We start from the raw sequence: 26,438 nt of genomic DNA, 5'->3' as shown, positions 1-26,438 counted from the left end.
CGCCAGGAGCAGGCGTTGAGTTGGGCGGGCCAGGAGCAGGCGTTGAATTGGGGGGGGCCAGGAGGAGGCGGTTAGTGGGGGGCTCCGGGCCAGGAGGAGGCGGTCAGTGGGGGGCTCCGGGCCAGGAGGAGGCGGTCAGTGGGGGGCTCCGGGCCAGGAGGAGGCGGTCAGTGGGGGGCTCCGGGCCAGGAGGAGGCGGTCAGTGGGGGGCTACGGGCCAGGAGGAGGCGGTCAGTGGGGGGCTCCGGGCCAGGAGGAGGCGGTGAGTGGGGGGCCCGGGCCAGAAGGAGGCGGTGAGTGGGGGGGCCCCGGGCCAGGAGCAGGCGGTGAGTGGGGGGACTCCGGGCCAGGAGCAGGCGGTGAGTGGGGGGCCCGGGCCAGAAGGAGGCGGTGAGTGGGGGGGCCCCGGGCCAGGAGCAGGCGGTGAGTGGGGGGACTCCGGGCCAGGAGCAGGCGGTGAGTGGGGGGCTTTGGGCCGGGAGGAGGCGGTGAGTGGGGGGCTTTGGGCCGGGAGGAGGCTGTGAGTGGGGGGCTCCGGGCCGGGAGGAGGCTGTGAGTGAGGGGCTCCGGGCCCGGAGGAGGCGGTCAGTGGGGGGCTGGTTCCGGACGTGCCTCCTCTTTTGGGTAGGTCTCTGCAGAGGATCTGATGATTCTCTCCCGGCAGGTTGTGATCGGGGTACGGTCCCCTCTCCGCACCATGTAATGCTCTGCTGACACAATGTTACAAAGCCTCAGCTGTGGGAGCTGGTCTGGGTCAGAATGTGGCCATTCACTGCCAGCAAACAGAGGAGGCGAGAGGCAGCAGGGTCGGCGGTGGCTGCAGTGCTGGCGCAGTGGTGCAGTCTCTGACCTGATACCTGGAAGCCACGGAGTCTCCTCCGTATGGAAATCTCCGCACAATCCTCCTGGGGGCTGAGCAAACCGCTACCGCCTGTCACTGTCACACTCGGGCCGCATCATGTGACTAGAGCTGAGGGTTCGGTCCTGTGTCTCCTGTACGGTCACTGAGCTGAGGGTTCGGTCCTGTGTCTTCTGTACGGTCGCTGAGCTGAGGGTTCGGTCCTGTGTCTTCTGTACGGTCGCTGAGCTGAGGGTTCGGTCCTGTGTCTTTTGCACGGTCGCTGAGCTGAGGGTTCGGTCCTGTGTCTTCTGTACGGTCGCTGAGCTGAGGGTTCGGTCCTGTGTCTTCTGTACTGTCACTGAGCTGAGGGTTCGGTCCTGTGTCTTCTGTACGGTCGCTGAGCTGAGGGTTCGGTCCTGTGTCTTCTGTACGGTCGCTGAGCTGAGGGTTCGGTCCTGTGTCTTCTGTACGGTCGCTGAGCTGAGGGTTCGGTCCTGTGTCTTCTGTACGGTCGCTGAGCTGAGGGTTCGGTCCTGTGTCTCCTGTACGGTCGCTGAGCTGAGGGTTCGGTCCTGTGTCTCCTGTACGGTCGCTGAGCTGAGGGTTCGGTCCTGTGTCTCCTGTACGGTCGCTGAGCTGAGGGTTCGGTCCTGTGTCTCCTGTACGGTCGCTGAGCTGAGGGTTCGGTCCTGTGTCTCCTGTACGGTCGCTGAGCTGAGGGTTCGGTCCTGTGTCTCCTGTACGGTCGCTGAGCTGAGGGTTCGGTCCTGTGTCTTCTGTACGGTCGCTGAGCTGAGGGTTCGGTCCTGTGTCTTCTGTACGGTCGCTGAGCTGAGGGTTCGGTCCTGTGTCTCCTGTACGGTCACTGAGCTGAGGGTTCGGTCCTGTGTCTCCTGTACGGTCGCTGAGCTGAGGGTTCGGTCCTGTGTCTTCTGTACGGTCGCTGAGCTGAGGGTTCGGTCCTGTGTCTTCTGTACGGTCGCTGAGCTGAGGGTTCGGTCCTGTGTCTCCTGTACGGTCGCTGAGCTGAGGGTTCGGTCCTGTGTCTTCTGTACGGTCGCTCAGCTGAGGGTTCGGTCCTGTGTAGTTTTTGATATTTCTCATAATTTTTGTTTTCTCTTTTAGTATTCGGACTTCTTTGAGATGATTGAGAAGATGCAGGTGAGTGTCTGAACCTCACTGTCTCTGGGGGGCCCCTGCCGTCTCTGGGGGCCTCGCTCCTCTCACCCCATTGCTTATAGATAACAATGAGCAGCATTAGAAAGAGATGTAAAAGCGCAGTAGGGTCACAATAGATCAGAAGAACCGCTCTCCTCTCCTCCTCTCTCCCCGCTCTCCTCTCCTCCTCTCTCCCCGCTCTCCTCTCTCCCCGCTCTCCTCTCTCCCCGCTCTCCTCTCTCCCCGCTCTCCTCTCTCCCCGCTCTCCTCTCTCCCCGCTCTCCTCTCTCCCCGCTCTCCTCTCTCCCCGCTCTCCTCTCTCCCCGCTCTCCTCTTCTCCTCTCTCACCGGTCTCCTCTCTCACCGCTCTCAGCTCTCTCTCAGCTCTCCTCTCCTCCTCTCTCGCCGCTCTCCTCTCCTCTTCTCCTCTCTCACCGCTCTCAGCTCTCTCTCAGCTCTCCTCTCCTCCTCTCTCGCCGCTCTCCTCTCCTCTTCTCTTCTCTCACCGCTCTCAGCTCTCTCTCAGCTCTCCTCTCCTCCTCTCTCGCCGCTCTCCTCTCTCGCCGCTCTCCTCTCTCGCCGCTCTCCTCTCTCGCCGCTCTCCTCTCTCGCCGCTCTCCTCTCTCGCCGCTCTCCTCTCTCGCCGCTCTCCTCTCTCGCCGCTCTCCTCTCTCGCCGCTCTCCTCTCTCCCCGCTCTCCTCTCTCCCCGCTCTCCTCTTCTCCTCTCTCACCGGTCTCCTCTCTCACCGCTCTCAGCTCTCTCTCAGCTCTCCTCTCCTCCTCTCTCGCCGCTCTCCTCTCCTCTTCTCTTCTCTCACCGCTCTCAGCTCTCTCTCAGCTCTCCTCTCCTCCTCTCTCGCCGCTCTCCTCTCTCGCCGCTCTCCTCTCTCGCCGCTCTCCTCTCTCGCCGCTCTCCTCTCTCGCCGCTCTCCTCTCTCGCCGCTCTCCTCTCTCGCCGCTCTCCTCTCTCCCCGCTCTCCTCTCTCGCCGCTCTCCTCTCTCCCCGCTCTCCTCTCTCCCCGCTCTCCTCTCTCCCCGCTCTCCTCTCTCCCCGCTCTCCTCTCTCCCCGCTCTCCTCTCTCCCCGCTCTCCTCTCTCCCCGCTCTCCTCTCTCCCCGCTCTCCTCTCTCCCCGCTCTCCTCTCTCCCCGCTCTCCTCTCCTCTCTCGCTGCTTTCCTCTCCTCCTCTCTCACAGCTCTCCTCCTCTCACAGCTCTCCTCCTCTCTCCTCTCCTCCTCTCTCCTCTCCTCCTCTCTCCTCTCCTCCTCTCTCCTCTCCTCCTCTCTCCTCTCCTCCTCTCTCCTCTCCTCCTCTCTCCTCTCCTCCTCTCTCCTCTCCTCCTCTCTCCTCTCCTCTCCTCCTCTCTCCTCTCCTCTCCTCCTCTCTCCTCTCCTCCTCTCCTCCTCTCACCGCTCTCCTCTCTCACCGCTCTCCTCTCTCACCGCTCTCCTCTCTCACCGCTCTTCTCTCTCACCGCTCTTCTCTCTCACCGCTCTCCTCTCTCACCGCTCTCCTCTCTCACCGCTCTCCTCTCTCACCGCTCTCCTCTCACCGCTCTCCTCTCTCACCGCTCTCAGCTCTCTCTCAGCTCTCCTCTCCTCCTCTCTCCCCGCTCTCCTCTCTCCCCGCTCTCCTCTCTCCCCGCTCTCCTCTCTCCCCGCTCTCCTCTCTCCCCGCTCTCCTCTCTCCCCGCTCTCCCCGCTCTCCTCTCTCCCCGCTCTCCTCTCTCCCCGCTCCCCCCGCTCTCCTCTCTCCCCGCTCTCCTCTCTCCCCGCTCTCCTCTCTCCCCGCTCCTCTCCCCGCTCTCCTCTCTCCCCGCTCTCCTCTCTCCCCGCTCTCCTCTCTCCCCGCTCTCCTCTCTCCCCGCTCTCCTCTCTCCCCGCTCTCCTCTCTCCCCGCTCTCCTCTCTCCCCGCTCTCCTCTCTCCCCGCTCTCCTCTCTCCCCGCTCTCCTCTCTCCCCGCTCTCCTCTCTCCCCGCTCTCCTCTCTCCCCGCTCTCCTCTCTCCCCGCTCTCCTCTCTCCCCGCTGTCCTCCTCTCCTCTCTCACAGCTCTCCTCCTCTCTCACAGCTCTCCTCCTCTCTCACAGCTCTCCTCCTCTCTCCTCTCCTCCTCTCTCCTCTCCTCCTCTCTCCTCTCCTCCTCTCTCCTCTCCTCCTCTCTCCTCTCCTCCTCTCTCCTCTCCTCCTCTCCTCCTCTCTCCTCTCCTCCTCTCTCCTCTCCTCCTCTCCTCCTCTCTCACCGCTCTCCTCTCTCACCGCTCTCCTCTCTCACCGCTCTCCTCTCTCACCGCTCTCCTCTCTCACCGGTCTCCTCTCTCACCGCTCTCAGCTCTCTCTCAGCTCTCCTCTCCTCCTCTCTCGCCGCTCTCCTCTCCTCTTCTCTTCTCTCACCGCTCTCAGCTCTCCTCTCCTCTCTTCCTCTCTCCTCTCTTCCTCTCTCCTCTCCTCCTCTCCTCCTCTCTCCTCTCCTCCTCTCTCCTCTCCTCCTCTCTCCTCTCCTCCTCTCTCCTCTCCTCCTCTCTCACCGCTCTCCTCTCTCCTCTCCTCCTCTCTCCTCTCCTCCTCTCTCTCTCCTCCTCTCTCCTCTCCTCCTCTCTCCCCGCTCTCCTCTCTCCCCGCTCTCCTCTCTCCCCGCTCTCCTCTCTCCCCGCTCTCCTCTCTCCCCGCTCTCCTCTCTCCCCGCTCTCCTCTCTCCCCGCTCCCCCCGCTCTCCTCTCTCCCCGCTCTCCTCTCTCCCCGCTCTCCTCTCTCCCCGCTCTCCTCTCTCCCCGCTCTCCTCTCTCCCCGCTCTCCTCTCTCCCCGCTCTCCTCTCTCCCCGCTCTCCTCTCTCCCCGCTCTCCTCTCTCCCCGCTCTCCTCTCTCCCCGCTCTCCTCTCTCCCCGCTCTCCTCTCTCCCCGCTCTCCTCTCTCCCCGCTCTCCTCTCTCCCCGCTCTCCTCTCTCCCCGCTCTCCTCTCTCCCCGCTCTCCTCTCTCCCCGCTCTCCTCTCTCCCCGCTCTCCTCTCTCCCCGCTCTCCTCTCTCCCCGCTCTCCTCTCTCCCCTCTCTCCTCTCTCCCCTCTCTCCTCTTCTCCCTCTCTCCTCTTCTCCTCTCTCTCCTCTTCTCCTCTCTCTCCTCTTCTCCTCTCTCTCCTCTTCTCCTCTCTCTCCTCTTCTCCTCTCTCTCCTCTTCTCCTCTCTCTCCTCTTCTCCTCTCTCTCCTCTCTCTCCTCTTCTCCTCTCTCTCCTCTTCTCCTCTCTCTCCTCTTCTCTTCTCTCACCGCTCTCAGCTCTCTCTCAGCTCTCCTCTCCTCCTCTCTCGCCGCTCTCCTCTCCTCTTCTCTTCTCTCACCGCTCTCAGCTCTCCTCTCCTCCTCTCTCCTCTCTTCCTCTCTCCTCTCCTCCTCTCTCCTCTCCTCCTCTCTCCTCTCCTCCTCTCTCCTCTCTCACCGCTCTCCTCTCTCACCGCTCTCCTCTCTCACCGCTCTCCTCTCTCACCGCTCTCCTCTCTCACCGCTCTCCTCTCTCTCCGCTCTCCTCTCTCACCGCTGTCCTCTCACCGCTCTCCTCTCTCCTCTCCTCCTCTCTCCCCGCTCTCCTCTCTCCCCGCTCTCCTCTCTCCCCGCTCTCCTCTCTCCCCGCTCTCCTCTCTCCCCGCTCTCCTCTCTCCCCGCTCTCCTCTCTCCCCGCTCTCCTCTCTCCCCGCTCTCCTCTCTCCCCGCTCTCCTCTCTCCCCGCTCTCCTCTCTCCCCGCTCTCCTCTCTCACCGCTCTCCTCTCTCACCGCTCTCCTCTCTCTCCGCTCTCCTCTCTCACCGCTCTCCTCTCTCCCCGCTCTCCTCTCTCCCCGCTCTCCTCTCTCCCCGCTCTCCTCTCTCCCCGCTCTCCTCTCTCCCCGCTCTCCTCTCTCCCCGCTCTCCTCTCTCCCCGCTCTCCTCTCTCCCCGCTCTCCTCTCTCCCCGCTCTCCTCTCTCCCCGCTCTCCTCTCTCCCCGCTCTCCTCTCTCCCCGCTCTCCTCTCTCCCCGCTCTCCTCTCTCCCCGCTCTCCTCTCTCCCCGCTCTCCTCTCTCCCCGCTCTCCTCTCTCCCCGCTCTCCTCTCTCCCCGCTCTCCTCTCTCCCCGCTCTCCTCTCTCCCCGCTCTCCTCTCTCCCCGCTCTCCTCTCTCCCCGCTCTCCTCTCTCCCCGCTCTCCTCTCTCCCCGCTCTCCTCTCTCCCCGCTCTCCTCTCTCCCCGCTCTCCTCTCTCCCCGCTCTCCTCTCTCCCCGCTCTCCTCTCTCCCCGCTCTCCTCTCTCCCCGCTCTCCTCTCTCCCCGCTCTCCTCTCTCCCCGCTCTCCTCTCTCCCCGCTCTCCTCTCTCCCCGCTCTCCTCTCTCCTCTCTCTCCTCTTCTCCTCTCTCTCCTCTTCTCCTCTCTCTCCTCTTCTCCTCTCTCTCCTCTCTCTCCTCTTCTCCTCTCTCTCCTCTTCTCCTCTCTCTCCTCTTCTCTTCTCTCACCGCTCTCAGCTCTCTCTCAGCTCTCCTCTCCTCCTCTCTCGCCGCTCTCCTCTCCTCTTCTCTTCTCTCACCGCTCTCAGCTCTCCTCTCCTCCTCTCTCGCCGCTCTCTCCGCGCTCTCCTCTCTCGCCGCTCTCCTCTCCTCTTCTCTTCTCTCACCGCTCTCAGCTCTCCTCTCCTCCTCTCTCGCCTCTCTCTTCTCCTCTTCTCTTCTCTCACCGCTCTCAGCTCTCCTCTCCTCCTCTCTCGCCGCTCTCTCCGCGCTCTCCTCTCTCGCCGCTCTCCTCTTCTCCTCTCTCACCGGTCTCCTCTCTCGCCGCTCTCTCCGCGCTCTCCGCGCTCTCCTACCTATACGGTTGCGTGACGCCTGTTTTCCAGATGCTGCAGAGCGATGTGGCACTGATACCGCGCTCTTCGGAATCACCACCATCCCATGGTACTGATAATAAACCTACATTTTACCACGGGATTGTTCTGATTCCGGAGCGCGCATTGTCACTTCCATACCCCCTGTTTTAATAATGCGCAGTGCAGACACACCTCCCACAGCTGATTTTTGTTGCAGTGTGTCAGTGCAGACAGTGCTCTCGGAGCAGCAGCCTCCCCTGTGTGATCTCCGGCTGTGTTACTGACAGATTGTCGTTGTCACAGCTGAGGGTCTGTTACAGTTGGTCGTGTGATTTCTGCTCAGCTTTTTGCTTTGTCTTTCAGGGCTGCAGAATGGACGAACAGAGATACTCACTGCCACCCCCCCTAAAGGTAACGTCTCATCCAGGATGTGGCCGCAGCTCTGGAGGTGACTGGAGGATAGGACACGATGTGACTGCAGCTCTGGAGGTGACTGGAGGATAGGCTGCCATGTGACCACAGCCCTGGCGGTGACTGGAGGATAGGACACGATGTGACTGCAGCTCTGGAGGTGACTGGAGGATAGGCTGCCATGTGACTGCAGCCCTGGCGGTGACTGGAGGATAGGACACGATGTGACTGCAGCTCTGGAGGTGACTGGAGGATAGGCTGCCATGTGACCGCAGCCCTGGCGGTGACTGGAGGATAGGACATGATGTGACTGCAGCTCTGGAGGTGACTGGAGGATAGGCTGCCATGTGACTGCAGCTCTGGAGGTGACTGGAGGATAGGCCGCCATGTGACCGCAGCCCTGGCGGTGACTGGAGGATAGGACACGATGTGACTGCAGCTCTGGAGGTGACTGGAGGATAGGACATAATGTGACCGCAGTTCTGCAGGACAGTACGCCATGTGACGAGGATAGGAGATGACGTGACTGCAGCTCTGGAGGTGACTGGAGGATAGGAGATGATGTGACTGCAGCTCTGGAAGTGACTGGAGGATAGGACACGATGTGACTGCAGCTCTGGAGGTGACTGGAGGATAGGACATAATGTGACCGCAGTTCTGCAGGACAGTACGCCATGTGACTGGAGGATAGGAGATGACGTGACTGCAGCTCTGGAGGTGACTGGAAGATAGGAGATGACGTGACTGCAGCTCTGGAGGTGACTGGAGGATAGGAGATGACGTGACTGCAGCTCTGGAAGTCACTGGAGGATAGGACACAATGTGACTGCAGCTTTGGAGGTGACTGAAGGATAGGACGCAGTGTGATTGCAGCTCTGGAGGTGACTGGAGGATAGGCTGCCATGTGACCGCAGCTCTGGAGGTGACTGGAGGATAGGACATAATGTGACCACAGTTCTGCAGGACAGTACGCCATGTGACTGGAGGATAGGACACGATGTGACTGCAGCTCTGGCGGTGACTGGAGGATAGGACACGATGTGACTGCAGCTCTGGAGGTGACTGCAGGATAGGCTGCCATGTGACCGCAGCTCTGGAGGTGACTGGAGGATAGGCTGCCATGTGACCGCAGCTCTGGAGGTGACTGGAGGATAGGACACGATGTGACTGCAGCTCTGGAGGTGACTGCAGGATAGGCTGCCATGTGACCGCAGCTCTGGAGGTGACTGGAGGATAGGACACGATGTGACTGCAGCTCTGGAGGTGACTGGAGGATAGGCTGCCATGTGACCGCAGCTCTGGAGGTGACTGGAGGATAGGACACGATGTGACTGCAGCTCTGGAGGTGACTGGAGGATAGGCTGCCATGTGACTGCAGCTCTGGCGGATAGGACACAATGTGACTGCAGCTCTGGAGGTGACTGGAGGATAGGACACGATGTGACTGCAGCTCTGGAGGTGACTGGAGGATAGGCTGCCATGTGACCGCAGCTCTGGCGGTGACTGGAGGATAGGACACGATGTGACTGCAGCTCTGGAGGTGACTGGAGGATAGGCTGCCATGTGACCGCAGCCCTGGCGGTGACTGGAGGATAGGACACGATGTGACTGCAGCTCTGGAGGTGACTGGAGGATAGGCTGCCATGTGACTGCAGCTCTGGAGGTGACTGGAGGATAGGCTGCCATGTGACCGCAGCCCTGGCGGTGACTGGAGGATAGGACACGATGTGACTGCAGCTCTGGAGGTGACTGGAGGATAGGACATAATGTGACTGCAGCTCTGGAGGTGACTGGAGGATAGGACATAATGTGACCGCAGCCCTGGCGGTGACTGGAGGATAGGACACGATGTGACTGCAGCTCTGGAGGTGACTGGAGGATAGGACATAATGTGACCGCAGTTCTGCAGGACAGTACGCCATGTGACTGGAGGATAGGAGATGACGTGGCTGCAGCTCTGGAAGTGACTGGAGGATAGGAGATGACGTGACTGCAGCTCTGGAAGTGACTGGAGGATAGGAGATGACGTGACTGCAGCTCTGGAAGTGACTGGAGGATAGGACACGATGTGACTGCAGCTCTGGAGGTGACTGGAGGATAGGACATAATGTGACCGCAGTTCTGCAGGACAGTACGCCATGTGACTGGAGGATAGGAGATGATGTGGCTGCAGCTCTGGAAGTGACTGGAGGATAGGACACGATGTGACTGCATCTCTGGAGGTGACTGGAGGATAGGACGCCGTGTGATTGCAGCTCTGGAGGTGACTGGAGGATAGGCTGCCATGTGACCGCAGCTCTGGAGGTGACTGGAGGATAGGACATAATGTGACCGCAGTACGCCATGTGACTGGAGGATAGGAGATGACGTGACTGCAGCTCTGGAGGTGACTGGAGGATAGGAGATGACGTGACTGCAGCTCTGGAGGTGACTGGAGGATAGGATGCAGTGTGATTGCAGCTCTGGAGGTGACTTGAGCACTATATGAATGTGGTCAGTGGGTGGAGCTGCCCTGTGGCCCCCGCTGACCTCTCTCGCGGGGTCCGCCATGTGACCACATCTTCTCTTACAGACAGAAGAGGATTACATCCCGTATCCTAGCGTCCACGAGGTAAGCGCTGATCTCTGCCCGCGTGCTGCGTCCCACCCTGTGCTCTCTGCCCGCGTGCCGCGTCCCACCCTGTGCTCTCTGCCCGCGTGCCGCGTCCCACCCTGTGCTCTCTGCCCGCGTGCCGCGTCCCACCCTGTGCTCTCTGCCCGCGTGCCGCGTCCCACCCTGTGCTCTCTGCCCGCGTGCCGCGTCCCACCCTGTGCTCTCTGCCCGCGTGCCGCGTCCCACCCTGTGGTCTCTGGCCGCGTCCCACCCTGTGGTCTCTGGCCGCGTCCCACCCTGTGGTCTCTGGCCGCGTGCCGCGTCCCACCCTGTGGTCTCTGGCCGCGTGCCGCGTCCCACCCTGTGGTCTCTGGCCGCGTGCCGCGTCCCACCCTGTGGTCTCTGGCCGCGTGCCGCGTCCCACCCTGTGGTCTCTGGCCGCGTGCCGCGTCCCACCCTGTGGTCTCTGGCCGCGTGCCGCGTCCCACCCTGTGGTCTCTGGCCGCGTGCCGCGTCCCACCCTGTGGTCTCTGGCCGCGTGCCGCGTCCCACCCTGTGGTCTCTGGCCGCGTGCCGGGTCCCACCCTGTGCTCTCTGGCCGCGTGCCGCGTCCCACCCTGTGCTCTCTGGCCGCGTGCCGCGTCCCACCCTGTGCTCTCTGGCCGCGTGCCGCGTCCCACCCTGTGCTCTCTGGCCGCGTGCCGCGTCCCACCCTGTGCTCTCTGGCCGCGTGCCGCGTCCCACCCTGTGCTCTCTGGCCGCGTGCCGCGTCCCACCCTGTGCTCTCTGGCCGCGTGCCGCGTCCCACCCTGTGCTCTCTGGCCGCGTGCCGCGTCCCACCCTGTGCTCTCTGGCCGCGTGCCGCGTCCCACCCTGTGCTCTCTGGCCGCGTGCCGCGTCCCACCCTGTGCTCTCTGGCCGCGTGCCGCGTCCCACCCTGTGCTCTCTGGCCGCGTCCCACCCTGTGCTCTCTGGCCGCGTGCCGCGTCCCACCCTGTGCTCTCTGGCCGCGTGCCGCGTCCCACCCTGTGCTCTCTGGCCGCGTGCCGCGTCCCACCCTGTGCTCTCTGGCCGCGTGCCGCGTCCCACCCTGTGCTCTCTGGCCGCGTGCCGCGTCCCACCCTGTGCTCTCTGGCCGCGTGCCGCGTCCCACCCTGTGCTCTCTGGCCGCGTGCCGCGTCCCACCCTGTGTTCTCTGCCCGCGTGCCGCGTCCCACCCTGTGCTCTCTGCCCGCGTGCCGCGTCCCACCCTGTGCTCTCTGCCCGCGTGCCGCGTCCCACCCTGTGCTCTCTGCCCGCGTGCCGCGTCCCACCCTGTGCTCTCTGCCCGCGTGCCGCGTCCCACCCTGTGCTCTCTGCCCGCGTGCCGCGTCCCACCCTGTGCTCTCTGGCCGCGTGCCGCGTCCCACCCTGTGCTCTCTGGCCGCGTGCCGCGTCCCACCCTGTGCTCTCTGCCCGCGTGCCGCGTCCCACCCTGTGCTCTCTGCCCGCGTGCCGCGTCCCACCCTGTGCTCTCTGCCCGCGTGCCGCGTCCCACCCTGTGCTCTCTGCCCGCGTGCCGCGTCCCACCCTGTGCTCTCTGCCCGCGTGCCGCGTCCCACCCTGTGCTCTCTGCCCGCGTGCCGCGTCCCACCCTGTGCTCTCTGCCCGCGTGCCGCGTCCCACCCTGTGCTCTCTGCCCGCGTGCCGCGTCCCACCCTGTGCTCTCTGCCCGCGTGCCGCGTCCCACCCTGTGCTCTCTGGCCGCGTGCCGCGTCCCACCCTGTGCTCTCTGGCCGCGTGCCGCGTCCCACCCTGTGGTCTCTGGCCGCGTGCCGCGTCCCACCCTGTGGTCTCTGGCCGCGTGCCGCGTCCCACCCTGTGGTCTCTGGCCGCGTGCCGCGTCCCACCCTGTGCTCTCTGGCCGCGTGCCGCGTCCCACCCTGTGCTCTCTGCCCGCGTGCCGCGTCCCACCCTGTGCTCTCTGCCCGCGTGCCGCTGCCCACCCTGTGCTCCCTGCCCGCGTGCCGCGTCCCACCCTGTGCTCCCTGGCCGCGTGCCGCGTCCCACCCTGTGCTCTCTGGCCGCGTGCCGCGTCCCACCCTGTGCTCTCTGCCCGCGTGCCGCGTCCCACCCTGTGCTCTCTGCCCGCGTGCCGCGTCCCACCCTGTGCTCTCTGCCCGCGTGCCGCGTCCCACCCTGTGCTCTCTGCCCGCGTGCCGCGTCCCACCCTGTGCTCTCTGCCCGCGTGCCGCGTCCCACCCTGTGCTCTCTGCCCGCGTGCCGCGTCCCACCCTGTGCTCTCTGCCCGCGTGCCGCGTCCCACCCTGTGCTCTCTGCCCGCGTGCCGCGTCCCACCCTGTGCTCTCTGCCCGCGTCCCACCCTGTGCTCTCTGCCCGCGTGCCGCGTCCCACCCTGTGCTCTCTGCCCGCGTGCCGCGTCCCACCCTGTGCTCTCTGCCCGCGTGCCGCGCCCCAGCCTGTGCTCTCTGCCCGCGTGCCGCGCCCCAGCCTGTGCTCTCTGCCCGCGTGCCGCGTCCCACCCTGTGCTCTCTGCCCGCGTGCCGCGTCCCACCCTGTGCTCTCTGCCCGCGTGCCGCGTCCCACCCTGTGCTCTCTGCCCGCGTGCCGCGTCCCACCCTGTGCTCTCTGCCCGCGTGCCGCGTCCCACCCTGTGCTCTCTGCCCGCGTGCCGCGTCCCACCCTGTGCTCTCTGCCCGCGTGCCGCGTCCCACCCTGTGCTCTCTGCCCGCGTGCCGCGTCCCACCCTGTGGTCTCTGCCCGCGTGCCGCGTCCCACCCTGTGCTCTCTGGCCGCGTGCCGCTGCCCACCCTGTGCTCTCTGGCCGCGTGCCGCTGCCCACCCTGTGCTCTCTGGCCGCGTGCCGCTGCCCACCCTGTGCTCTCTGGCCGCGTGCCGCGTCCCACCCTGTGCTCTCTGGCCGCGTGCCGCTGCCCACCCTGTGCTCTCTGCCCTCGTGCCGCTGCCCACCCTGTGCTCTCTGGCCGCGTGCCGCGTCCCACCCTGTGCTCTCTGGCCGCGTGCCGCGTCCCACCCTGTGCTCTCTGGCCGCGTGCCGCGTCCCACCCTGTGCTCTCTGCCCTCGTGCCGCTGCCCACCCTGTGCTCTCTGCCCTCGTGCCGCTGCCCACCCTGTGCTCTCTGCCCTCGTGCCGCTGCCCACCCTGTGCTCTCTGGCCGCGTGCCGCGGCCCACCCTGTGCTCTCTGCCCGCGTGCCGCTGCCCACCCTGTGCTCTCTGCTCGGCAGGTGCTCGGGAGGCGCCGTCCCTTCCCTCTCATTCTTTTGCCTCAGTTTGGGGGATACTGGATTGAGGGAACCAATCATGACGTCTCGCTGATCCCCGCCTCCGAGAACTACCAATCACCGAGCAGCAAAGTGAAGCTGGAGAGCAACCACACTGCGCGGCTGTACCGCAAGCACTTCCTGGGGAAGGTGAGAGCGCGGCGACTGGTGCGTACAGGACCCCCGGTGTATACAGGACCCCCAGTGTACATACACACTGACCCAGGTGTATACAGGACCCCCCGGTGTATATACACTCTGACCCCGGTGTATACAGGACCCCAGGGTACATACACACTGACCCAGGTGTATACAGGACCCCCGGTGTACATACACTCTGACCCCGGTGTATACAGGACCCCCGGTGTATATACACTCTGACCCCGGTGTATACAGGAATCCCCCGGTGTATATACACTTTGACCCCAGTGTATATACACTCTGACCCCGGTGTATATACACTTTGACCCCAGTGTATATACACTCTGACCCCGGTGTATACAGGACCCCCAGGGTACATACACACTGACCCCGGTGTATACAGGACCCCCGGTGTACATACACTCTGACCCCGGTGTATACAGGACCTCCGGTGTATATACACTCTGACCCCGGTGTATACAGGACCCCCGGTGTATATATACTCTGACCCCGGTGTATACAGGACCCCCGGTGTATATACACTCTGACCCCGGTGTATACAGGACCCCCGGTGTATATACACTCTGACCTTGGTGTATACAGGACCCCCGGTGTATATATACTCTGACCCCGGTGTATACAGGACCCCCGGTGTATATACACTCTGAACCCGGTGTATATACACTCTGACCCCGGTGTATACAGGACCCCCGGTGTATATACACTCTGACCCCGGTGTATACAGGACCCCCGGTGTATATATACTCTGACCCCGGTGTATACAGGACCCCCGGTGTATATACACTCTGACCCCGGTGTATACAGGACCCCCGGTGTATATACACTCTGACCGCGGTGTATACAGGACCCCCGGTGTACATACACTCTGACCCCGGTGTATACAGGACTCCCGGTGTATATACACTCTGACCCTGGTGTATACAGGACCCCCAGGGTACATACACACTGACCCCGGTGTATACAGGACTCCCGGTGTATATACACTCTGACCCTGGTGTATACAGGACCTCCGGTGTATATACACTCTGACCCCGGTGTATACAGGACCCCCGGTGTATATATACTCTGACCCCGGTGTATACAGGACCCCCGGTGTATATACACTCTGACCCCGGTGTATACAGGACCCCCGGTGTATATATACTCTGACCCCGGTGTATACAGGACCCCCGGTGTATATACACTCTGACCCCGGTGTATACAGGACTCCCGGTGTATATACACTCTGACCCTGGTGTATACAGGACCTCCGGTGTATATACACTCTGACCCCGGTGTATACAGGACCCCCAGGGTACATACACACTGACCCCGGTGTATACAGGACCCCCGGTGTACATACACTCTGACCCCGGTGTATACAGGACCCCCGGTGTATATACACTCTGACCCTGGTGTATACAGGACCCCCGGTGTACATACACTCTGACCCTGGTGTATACAGGACCTCCGGTGTATATACACTCTGACCCCGGTGTATACAGGACCCCCAGGGTACATACACACTGACCCCGGTGTATACAGGACCCCCGGTGTACATACACACTGACCCAGGTGTATACAGGACCCTCAGTGTATATACACTCTGACCCCGGTGTATACAGGACCCCCGGTGTATATATACTCTGACCCCGGTGTATACAGGACCCCCGGTGTATATACACTCTGACCCCAGTGTATACAGGACCCTCGGTGTATATACACTCTGACCCAGGTGTATACAGGACTCCCGGTGTACATACACTCTGACCCCGGTGTATATACACTCTCACCCCGGTGTATACAGGAACCACGGTGTACATACACTCTGACCCCGGTGTATACAGGACCCCCGGTGTATATATACTCTGACCCCGGTGTATACATGACCCCCGGTGTACATACACTCTGACCCCGGTGTATACAAGAGCCCCGGTGTATATACACTCTGACCCCGGTGTATACAGGACCCTCGGTGTATATACACTCTGACCCAGGTGTATACAGGACCCCCGGTGTACATACACTCTGACCCCGGTGTATACAAGAGCCCCGGTGTATATACACTCTGACCCAGGTGTATACAGGACTCCCGGTGTACATACACTCTGACCCCGGTGTATATATACTCTGACCCCGGTGTATACAGGACCCCCGGTGTACATACACTCTGACCCCGGTGTATACAAGAGCCCCGGTGTATATACACTCTGACCCCGGTGTATACAGGACCCTCGGTGTATATACACTCTGACCCAGGTGTATACAGGACCCCCGGTGCACATACACTCTGACCCCGGTGTATATACACTCTGACCCCGGTGTATACAGGAATCCCCCGGTGTATATACACTCTGACCCCGGTGTATACAGGACCCCCGGTGTATATACACTTTGACCCCGGTGTATATACACTCTGACCCCGGTGTACACAGGAATCCCCCGGTGTACATACACTCTGACCCCGGTGTATATATACTCTGACCCCGGTGTATACAGGACCCCCGGTGTACATACACTCTGACCCCGGTGTATATACACTCTGACCCCGGTGTATATAGGACCCTCGGTGTATATACACTCTGACCCAGGTGTATACAGGACCCCCGGTGTATATACACTCTGACCCCGGTGTATACAGGAATCCCCCGGTGTATATACACTCTGACCCCGGTGTATACAGGACCCCGGTGTACATACACTTTGACCCCGGTGTATACAGGAATCCCCCGGTGTATATACACTCTGACCCCGGTGTATACAGGAATCCCCTGGTGTATATACACTCTGACCCAGGTGTATACAGGACCCCCGGTGTATACAGGAACCCCGGTGTATATACACTCTGACCCTGGTGTATACAGGACCCCCGGTGTACATACACTCTGACCCCAGTGTATACAGGACTCCCGGTGTATATACAATCTGACCCCGGTGTATACAGGAATCCCCCGGTGTATATACACTTTGACCCCGGTGTATACAGGAATCCCCCGGTGTATATACACTCTGACCCTGGTGTATACAGGAATCCCCTGGTGTATATACACTCTGACCCCGGTGTATACAGGACCCCCGGTGTATATATACTCTGACCCCGGTGTATACAGGACCCCCGGTGTATATATACTCTGACCCCGGTGTATATATACTCTGACCCCGGTGTATACAGGAATCCCCCGGTGTATATACACTCTGACCCCGGTGTATACAGGAATCCCCTGGTGTATATACACTCTGACCCCGGTGTATACAGGACCCCCGGTGTATATACACTCTGACCCCGGTGTATACAGGAATCCCCCGGTGTATATAGACTCTGACCCCGGTGTATATACACTCTGACCCCGGTGTATGTACACTCTGACCCCGGTGTATATACACTCTGACCCCGGTGTATACAGGAATACCCCGGTGTATATACACTCTGACCCCGGTGTATACAGGAATCCCCCGGTGTATATATACTCTGACCCCGGTGTATACAGGAATCCCCCGGTGTATATACACTCTGACCCCGGTGTATATACACTCTGACCCCGGTGTATACAGGACCCCCGGTGTATATACACTCTGACCCCGGTGTATAATGGACCCCTGGTGTATATACACTCTGACCCCGGTGTATACAGGAGCCCGGTGTATATACACTCTGACCCCGGTGTATAATGGACCCCTGGTGTATATACACTCTGACCCCGGTGTATACAGGAGCCCCGGTGTATATACACTGTGACCCCGGAGTATACAGTAATCCCCCAGTGTATATATACAGGACCCTCGGTGTACATACACTCTGACCCAGGTGCATACAGGACCCCCGGTGTACATACACTCTGACCCCGGTGTATACAGGACCCCCGGTGTATATACACTCTGACCCCGGTGTATACAGGAATCCCCCGGTGTATATACACTTTGACCCCAGTGTATATACACTCTGACCCCGGTGTATATACACTTTGACCCCGGTGTATACAGGACCCCTGGTGTATATACACTCTGACCCCGGTGAATACAGGACCCCCGGTGTACATACACTCTGACCCCGGTGTATACAGGACCCCCGGTGTATATACACTCTGACCCCGGTGTATACAGGACCCCCGGTGTATATACACTCTGACCCCGGTGTATACAGGACCCCCGGTGTACATACACTCTGACCCCGGTGTATACAGGACCCCCGGTGTATATACACTCTGACCCCGGTGTATACAGGAATCCCCCGGTGTATATACACTTTGACCCCAGTGTATATACACTCTGACCCCGGTGTATATACACTTTGACCCCAGTGTATATACACTCTGACCCCGGTGTATATACACTTTGACCCCAGTGTATATACACTCTGACCCCGGTGTATACAGGAATCCCCCGGTGTATATACTCTCTGACCCCGGTGTATACAGGAATCCCCCGGTGTATATACACTCTGACCCCGGTGTATACAGGAATCCCCCGGTGTATATACTCTCTGACCCCGGTGTATACAGGAATCCCCCGGTGTATATACTCTCTGACCCCGGTGTATACAGGAATCCCCCGGTGTATATACACTCTGACCCCGGTGTATACAGGACCCCCGGTGTATATATACTCTGACCCCGGTGTATATACACTTTGACCCAGGTGTATACAGGACCCCCGGTGTATATACACTCTGACCCCGGTGTATACAGGAATCCCCCGGTGTATATACACTCTGACCCCGGTGTATATACACTTTGACCCAGGTGTATACAGGACCCCCGGTGTATATACACTCTGACCCCGGTGTATACAGGAATCCCCCGGTGTATATACACTCTGATCCCGGTGTATACAGGAATCCCCCGGTGTATATACACTCTGACCCCGGTGTATACAGGAATCCCCCGGTGTATATACTCTCTGACCCCGGTGTATACAGGAATCCCCCGGTGTATATACTCTCTGACCCTGGTGTATACAGGACCCCCGGTGTATATATACTCTGACCCCGGTGTATATACACTCTGACCCCGGTGTATACAGGACCCCCGGTGTATATACACTCTGACCCCGGTGTATACAGGATCCCCGGTGTATATACACTCTGACCCCGGTGTATACAGGACCCCCGGTGTACATACACTCTGACCCCGGTGTATACAGGACCCCCGGTGTATATACACTCTGACCCCGGTGTATACAGGACCCCCGGTGTATATACACTCTGACCCCGCTGTATACAGGACCCCCGGTGTATATACACTCTGATCCCGGTGTATATACACTCTGACCCCGGTGTATACAGGAATCCCCCGGTGTATATACACTCTGACCCCGGTGTATATACAGGACTCCCGGTGTATACAGGAATTCCCCGGTGTATATACACTCTGACCCCGGTGTATACAGGACCCCCGGTGTATATACTCTCTGACCCCGGTGTATACAGGAATCCCCCGGTGTATATACACTCTGACCCCGGTGTATACAGGAATCCCCTGGTGTATATACACTCTGACCCCGGTGTATATACACTCTGACCCCGGTGTATACAGGACCGCCGGTGTGTATATACTCTGACCCCGGTGTATACAGGAATCCCCTGGTGTATATATACTCTGACCCCGGTGTATACAGGACCCTCGGTGTATATACACTCTGACCCAGGTGTATACAGGACCCCCGGTGTACATACACTCTGACCCCGGTGTATACAGGACCCGTGGTGTATATACACTCTGACCCCGGTGTATACAGGACCCCCGGTGTATATACACTCTGACCCCGGTGTATACAGGACCCCCGGTGTATATACACTCTGACCCCGGTGTATACAGGAATCCCTCGGTGTATATACACTCTGACCCCGGTGTATACAGGAATCCCCCGGTGTATATACAGGAATCCCCCGGTGTATATACACTCTGACCCCGGTGTATATACACTCTGACCCCGGTGTATACAGGAATTCCCCGGTGTATATACACTCTGACCCCGGTGTATACAGGAATCCCCCGGTGTATATACACTCTGACCCCGGTGTATACAGGAATTCCCCGGTGTATATACACTCTGACCCCGGTGTATACAGGACCCCCGGTGTATATACACTCTGACCCCGGTGTATACAGGAATCCCCTGGTTTATATACACTCTGACCCCGGTGTATACAGGACCCCCGGTGTATATATACTCTGACCCCGGTGTATACAGGACCCCCGGTGTATATACACTCTGACCCCGGTGTATACAGGAATCCCCTGGTGTATATACACTCTGACCCCGGTGTATATACACTCTGACCCCGGTGTATACAGGAATTCCCCGGTGTATGTACACTCTGACCCCGGTGTATACAGGAATCCCCCGGTGTATATACTCTCTGACCCCGGTGTATACAGGAATCCCCCGGTGTATATACTCTCTGACCCTGGTGTATACAGGACCCCCGGTGTATATATACTCTGACCCCGGTGTATATACACTCTGACCCCGGTGTATACAGGACCCCCGGTGTATATATACTCTGACCCCGGTGTATACAGGACCCTCGGTGTATATACACTCTGACCCCGGTGTATACAGGACCCCCGGTGTACATACACTCTGACCCCGGTGTATACAGGACCCCCGGTGTATATACACTCTGACCCCGGTGTATACAGGACCCCCGGTGTACATACACTCTGACCCCGGTGTATACAGGACCCCCGGTGTATATACACTCTGACCCCGGTGTATACAGGACCCCCGGTGTATATACACTCTGACCCCGCTGTATACAGGACCCCCGGTGTATATACACTCTGATCCCGGTGTATATACACTCTGACCCCGGTGTATACAGGAATCCCCCGGTGTATATACACTCTGACCCCGGTGTATATACAGGACTCCCGGTGTATACAGGAATTCCCCGGTGTATATACACTCTGACCCCGGTGTATACAGGACCCCCGGTGTATATACTCTCTGACCCCGGTGTATACAGGAATCCCCCGGTGTATATACACTCTGACCCCGGTGTATACAGGAATCCCCTGGTGTATATACACTCTGACCCCGGTGTATATACACTCTGACCCCGGTGTATACAGGACTGCCGGTGTGTATATACTCTGACCCCGGTGTATACAGGAATCCCCTGGTGTATATATACTCTGACCCCGGTGTATACAGGACCCTCGGTGTATATACACTCTGACCCAGGTGTATACAGGACCCCCGGTGTACATACACTCTGACCCCGGTGTATACAGGACCCGTGGTGTATATACACTCTGACCCCGGTGTATACAGGACCCCCGGTGTATATACACTCTGACCCCGGTGTATACAGGACCCCCGGTGTATATACACTCTGACCCCGGTGTATACAGGAATCCCTCGGTGTATATACACTCTGACCACGGTGTATACAGGAATCCCCCGGTGTATATACAGGAATCCCCCGGTGTATATACACTCTGACCCCGGTGTATATACACTCTGACCCCGGTGTATATACACTCTGACCCCGGTGTATACAGGAATCCCCCGGTGTATATACACTCTGACCCCGGTGTATACAGGAATTCCCCGGTGTATATACACTCTGACCCCGGTGTATACAGGACCCCCGGTGTATATACACTCTGACCCCGGTGTATACAGGAATCCCCTGGTTTATATACACTCTGACCCCGGTGTATACAGGACCCCCGGTGTATATATACTCTGACCCCGGTGTATACAGGACCCCCGGTGTATATACACTCTGACCCCGGTGTATACAGGAATCCCCTGGTGTATATACACTCTGACCCCGGTGTATATACACTCTGACCCCGGTGTATACAGGAATTCCCCGGTGTATGTACACTCTGACCCCGGTGTATACAGGACCTCCGGTGTATATGCACTCTGACCCCGGTGTATACAGGAATTCCCCGGTGTATATACACTCTGACCCCGGTGTATACAGGACCTCCGGTGTATATACACTCTGACCCCGGTGTATACAGGAATCCCCCGGTGTATACAGGACCTCCGGTGTATATACACTCTGACCCCGGTGTATACAGGACCCCCGGTGTACATACACTCTGACCCCGGTGTATACAGGACCCCCGGTGTATATACACTCTGACCCCGGTGTATACAGGACCCCCGGTGTACATACACTCTGACCCCGGTGTATACAGGACCCCCGGTGTATATACACTCTGACCCCGGTGTATACAGGACCCCCGGTGTATATACACTCTGACCCCGCTGTATACAGGACCCCCGGTGTATATACACTCTGATCCCGGTGTATATACACTCTGATCCCGGTGTATACAGGAATCCCCCGGTGTATATACACTCTGACCCCGGTGTATATACAGGACTCCCGGTGTATATACACTCTGACCCCGGTGTATACAGGACCCCCGGTGTATATACTCTCTGACCCCGGTGTATACAGGAATCCCCCGGTGTATATACACTCTGACCCCGGTGTATACAGGAATCCCCTGGTGTATATACACTCTGACCCCGGTGTATATACACTCTGACCCCGGTGTATACAGGACTGCCGGTGTGTATATACTCTGACCCCGGTGTATACAGGAATCCCCTGGTGTATATATACTCTGACCCCGGTGTATACAGGACCCTCGGTGTATATACACTCTGACCCAGGTGTATACAGGACCCCCGGTGTACATACACTCTGACCCCGGTGTATACAGGACCCGTGGTGTATATACACTCTGACCCCGGTGTATACAGGACCCCCGGTGTATATACACTCTGACCCCGGTGTATACAGGACCCCCGGTGTATATACACTCTGACCCCGGTGTATACAGGAATCCCTCGGTGTATATACACTCTGACCCCGGTGTATACAGGAATCCCCCGGTGTATATACAGGAATCCCCCGGTGTATATACACTCTGACCCCGGTGTATATACACTCTGACCCCGGTGTATACAGGAATTCCCCGGTGTATATACACTCTGACCCCGGTGTATACAGGAATCCCCCGGTGTATATACACTCTGACCCCGGTGTATACAGGAATTCCCCGGTGTATATACACTCTGACCCCGGTGTATACAGGACCCCCGGTGTATATACACTCTGACCCCGGTGTATACAGGAATCCCCTGGTTTATATACACTCTGACCCCGGTGTATACAGGACCCCCGGTGTATATATACTCTGACCCCGGTGTATACAGGACCCCCGGTGTATATACACTCTGACCCCGGTGTATACAGGAATCCCCTGGTGTATATACACTCTGACCCCGGTGTATACAGGACCCCCGGTGTATATACACTCTGACCCCGGTGTATACAGGAATTCCCCGGTGTATGTACACTCTGACCCCGGTGTATACAGGACCTCCGGTGTATATGCACTCTGACCCCGGTGTATACAGGAATTCCCCGGTGTATATACACTCTGACCCCGGTGTATACAGGACCTCCGGTGTATATACACTCTGATCCCGGTGTATACAGGAATCCCCCGGTGTATACAGGACCTCCGGTGTATATACACTCTGACCCCGGTGTATACAGGAATCCCTCGGTGTATATACACTCTGACCCCGGTGTATACAGGAATCCCCCGGTGTATATACACTCTGACCCCGGTGTATACAGGACCCCCGGTGTATATACACTCTGACCCTGGTGTATACAGGACCCCCGGTGTACATACACTCTGACCCCGGTGTATACAGGACTCCCGGTGTACATACACTCTGACCCTGGTGTATACAGGAATCCCCCGGTGTATATACACTCTGACCCCGGTGTATACAGGACCCCCGGTGTATATACACTCTGACCCTGGTGTATACAGGACCCCCGGTGTATATACACTCTGACCCTGGTGTATACAGGACCCCCGGTGTATACAGGACCCCCTGTGCATATACCCTCTGACCCTGGTGTATGCATGACCCCCGGTGTATATACACTCTGACCCCGGTGTATACAGGACCCCCGGTGTATATACACTCTGACCCTGGTGTATGCAGGACCCCCGGTGTATATACACTCTGAACCCGGTGTATACAGGAATCTTCCGGTGTATATATACTCTGACCCCGGTGTATACAGGACCCCCGGTGTATATACACTCTGACCCTGGTGTATACAGGAATCCCCCGGTGTATATATACTCTGACCCTGGTGTATACAGGAATCCCCCGGTGTATATACACTCTGAACCCGGTGTATACAGGAATCTTCCGGTGTATATACACTCTGACCCTGGTGTATACAGGAATCCCCCGGTGTATATACACTCTGACCCTGGTGTATACAGGAATCCCCCGGTGTATATACACTCTGACCCTGGTGTATACAGGACCCCCGGTGTATATACACTCTGACCCCGGTATATACAGGAATCCCCCGGTGTATATACACTCTGACCCCGGTGTATACAGGAATTCCCCGGTGTATATACACTCTGACCCCGGTGTATACAGGACCCCCGGTGTATATACAGGAATCCCCTGGTTTATATACACTCTGACCCCGGTGTATACAGGACCCCCGGTGTATATATACTCTGACCCCGGTGTATACAGGACCCCCGGTGTATATACACTCTGACCCCGGTGTATACAGGAATCCCCTGGTGTATATACACTCTGACCCCGGTGTATATACACTCTGACCCCGGTGTATACAGGAATTCCCCGGTGTATGTACACTCTGACCCCGGTGTATACAGGAATCCCCCGGTGTATATACTCTCTGACCCCGGTGTATACAGGAATCCCCCGGTGTATATACTCTCTGACCCTGGTGTATACAGGACCCCCGGTGTATATATACTCTGACCCCGGTGTATATACACTCTGACCCCGGTGTATATATACTCTGACCCCGGTGTATACAGGACCCTCGGTGTATATACACTCTGACCCCGGTGTATACAGGACTCCCGGTGTACATACACTCTGACCCCGGTGTATACAGGACCCCCGGTGTATATACACTCTGACCCCGGTGTATACAGGACCCCCGGTGTACATACACTCTGACCCCGGTGTATACAGGACCCCCGGTGTATATACACTCTGACCCCGGTGTATACAGGAATCCCCTGGTGTATATACACTCTGACCCCGGTGTATATACACTCTGATCCCGGTGTATACAGGAATTCCCCGGTGTATGTACACTCTGACCCCGGTGTATACAGGACCTCCGGTGTATATGCACTCTGACCCCGGTGTATACAGGAATTCCCCGGTGTATATACACTCTAACCCCGGTGTATACAGGACCTCCGGTGTATATACACTCTGACCCCGGTGTATACAGGAATCCCCCGGTGTATACAGGACCTCCGGTGTATATACACTCTGACCCCGGTGTATACAGGAATCCCTCGGTGTATATACACTCTGACCCCGGTGTATACAGGAATCCCCCGGTGTATACAGGACCCCCGGTGTATATACACTCTGACCCTGGTGTATACAGGACCCCTGGTGTATATACACTCTGACCCTGGTGTATACAGGACCCCCGGTGTATACAGGACCCCCTGTGTATATACCCTCTGACCCTGGTGTATGCAGGACCCCCGGTGTATATACACTCTGACCCCGGTGTATACAGGACCCCCGGTGTATATACACTCTGACCCTGGTGTATGCAGGACCCCCGGTGTATATACACTCTGAACCCGGTGTATACAGGAATCTTCTGGTGTATATACACTCTGACCCTGGTGTATACAGGAATCCCCCGGTGTATATACACTCTGACCCAGGTGTATACAGGACCCCCGGTGTATATACACTCTGAACCCGGTGTATACAGGAATCTTCCGGTGTATATATACAGGACCCCCGGTGTATATACACTCTGACCCTGGTGTATATACACTCTGACCCCGGTGTATACAGGAATCTTCCGGTGTATATATACAGGACCCCCGGTGTATATACACTCTGACCCTGGTGTATATACACTCTGACCCCGGTGTATACAGGAATCTTCCGGTGTATATACACTCTGACCCCGGTGTATACAGGACCCCCGGTGTATATACACTCTGACCCTGGTGTATACAGGACCCCTGGTGTATATACACTCTGACCCTGGTGTATACAGGACCCCCGGTGTATACAGGACCCCCTGTGTATATACACTCTGACCCCGGTGTATACAGGAATCCCTCGGTGTATATACACTCTGACCCCGGTGTATACAGGAATCCCCCGGTGTATATACACTCTGACCCCGGTGTATACAGGACCCCCGGTGTATATACACTCTGACCCTGGTGTATACAGGACCCCCGGTGTATACAGGACTCCCGGTGTACATACACTCTGACCCCGGTGTATACAGGAATCCCCCGGTGTATATACACTCTGACCCCGGTGTATACAGGAATCTTCCGGTGTATATATACAGGACCCCCGGTGTATATACACTCTGACCCTGGTGTATATACACTCTGACCCCGGTGTATACAGGAATCTTCCGGTGTATATATACAGGACCCCCGGTGTATATACACTCTGACCCTGGTGTATATACACTCTGACCCCGGTGTATACAGGAATCTTCCGGTGTATATACACTCTGACCCCGGTGTATACAGGACCCCCGGTGTATATACACTCTGACCCTGGTGTATACAGGACCCCTGGTGTATATACACTCTGACCCTGGTGTATACAGGACCCCCGGTGTATACAGGACCCCCTGTGTATATACCCTCTGACCCTGGTGTATGCAGGACCCCCGGTGTATATACACTCTGACCCCGGTGTATACAGGACCCCCGGTGTATATACACTCTGACCCTGGTGTATGCAGGACCCCCGGTGTATATACACTCTGAACCCGGTGTATACAGGAATCTTCCGGTGTATATACACTCTGACCCTGGTGTATACAGGAATCCCCCGGTGTATATACACTCTGACCCAGGTGTATACAGGACCCCCGGTGTATATACACTCTGAACCCGGTGTATACAGGAATCTTCCGGTGTATATATACAGGACCCCCGGTGTATATACACTCTGACCCTGGTGTATATACACTCTGACCCCGGTGTATACAGGAATCTTCCGGTGTATATATACAGGACCCCCGGTGTATATACACTCTGACCCTGGTGTATATACACTCTGACCCCGGTGTATACAGGAATCTTCCGGTGTATATATACTCTGACCCCGGTGTATACAGGA

At 58.4% G+C, this 26,438-nt stretch overlaps 1 protein-coding gene across 16 annotated transcripts in view; it reads left to right on the top strand.

Annotated features, from left to right (window-relative positions):
* The window catches only part of RAP1GAP (RAP1 GTPase activating protein), a 166,172-nt gene that overhangs the window by 107,784 nt on the left and 31,950 nt on the right, over window positions 1-26,438 (top strand). For 15 of the 16 annotated variants that reach the window (XM_073656061.1, XM_073656068.1, XM_073656072.1 and 12 more), the window contains 4 exons: window positions 1,967-2,002; window positions 7,183-7,230; window positions 9,803-9,841; window positions 13,071-13,256. In XM_073656061.1, the coding sequence (XP_073512162.1) occupies window positions 1,967-2,002; window positions 7,183-7,230; window positions 9,803-9,841; window positions 13,071-13,256 (309 nt within the window). The remainder of the gene's footprint in view (window positions 1-1,966; window positions 2,003-7,182; window positions 7,231-9,802; window positions 9,842-13,070; window positions 13,257-26,438) is intronic. The other variant, XM_073656058.1, reaches the window with a different exon arrangement.

This window comes from Phyllobates terribilis, unplaced genomic scaffold (genome assembly GCF_046119375.1).
Source record: "Phyllobates terribilis strain yellow unplaced genomic scaffold, ASM4611937v1 Scaffold_12__6_contigs__length_324123572, whole genome shotgun sequence".
In the NCBI taxonomy this organism is placed as follows: Eukaryota; Metazoa; Chordata; class Amphibia; order Anura; family Dendrobatidae; genus Phyllobates; species Phyllobates terribilis.
The sequence above is the reverse complement of the archived record's forward strand: the minus strand, read 5'-3'. Positions and strand labels throughout refer to the sequence as shown.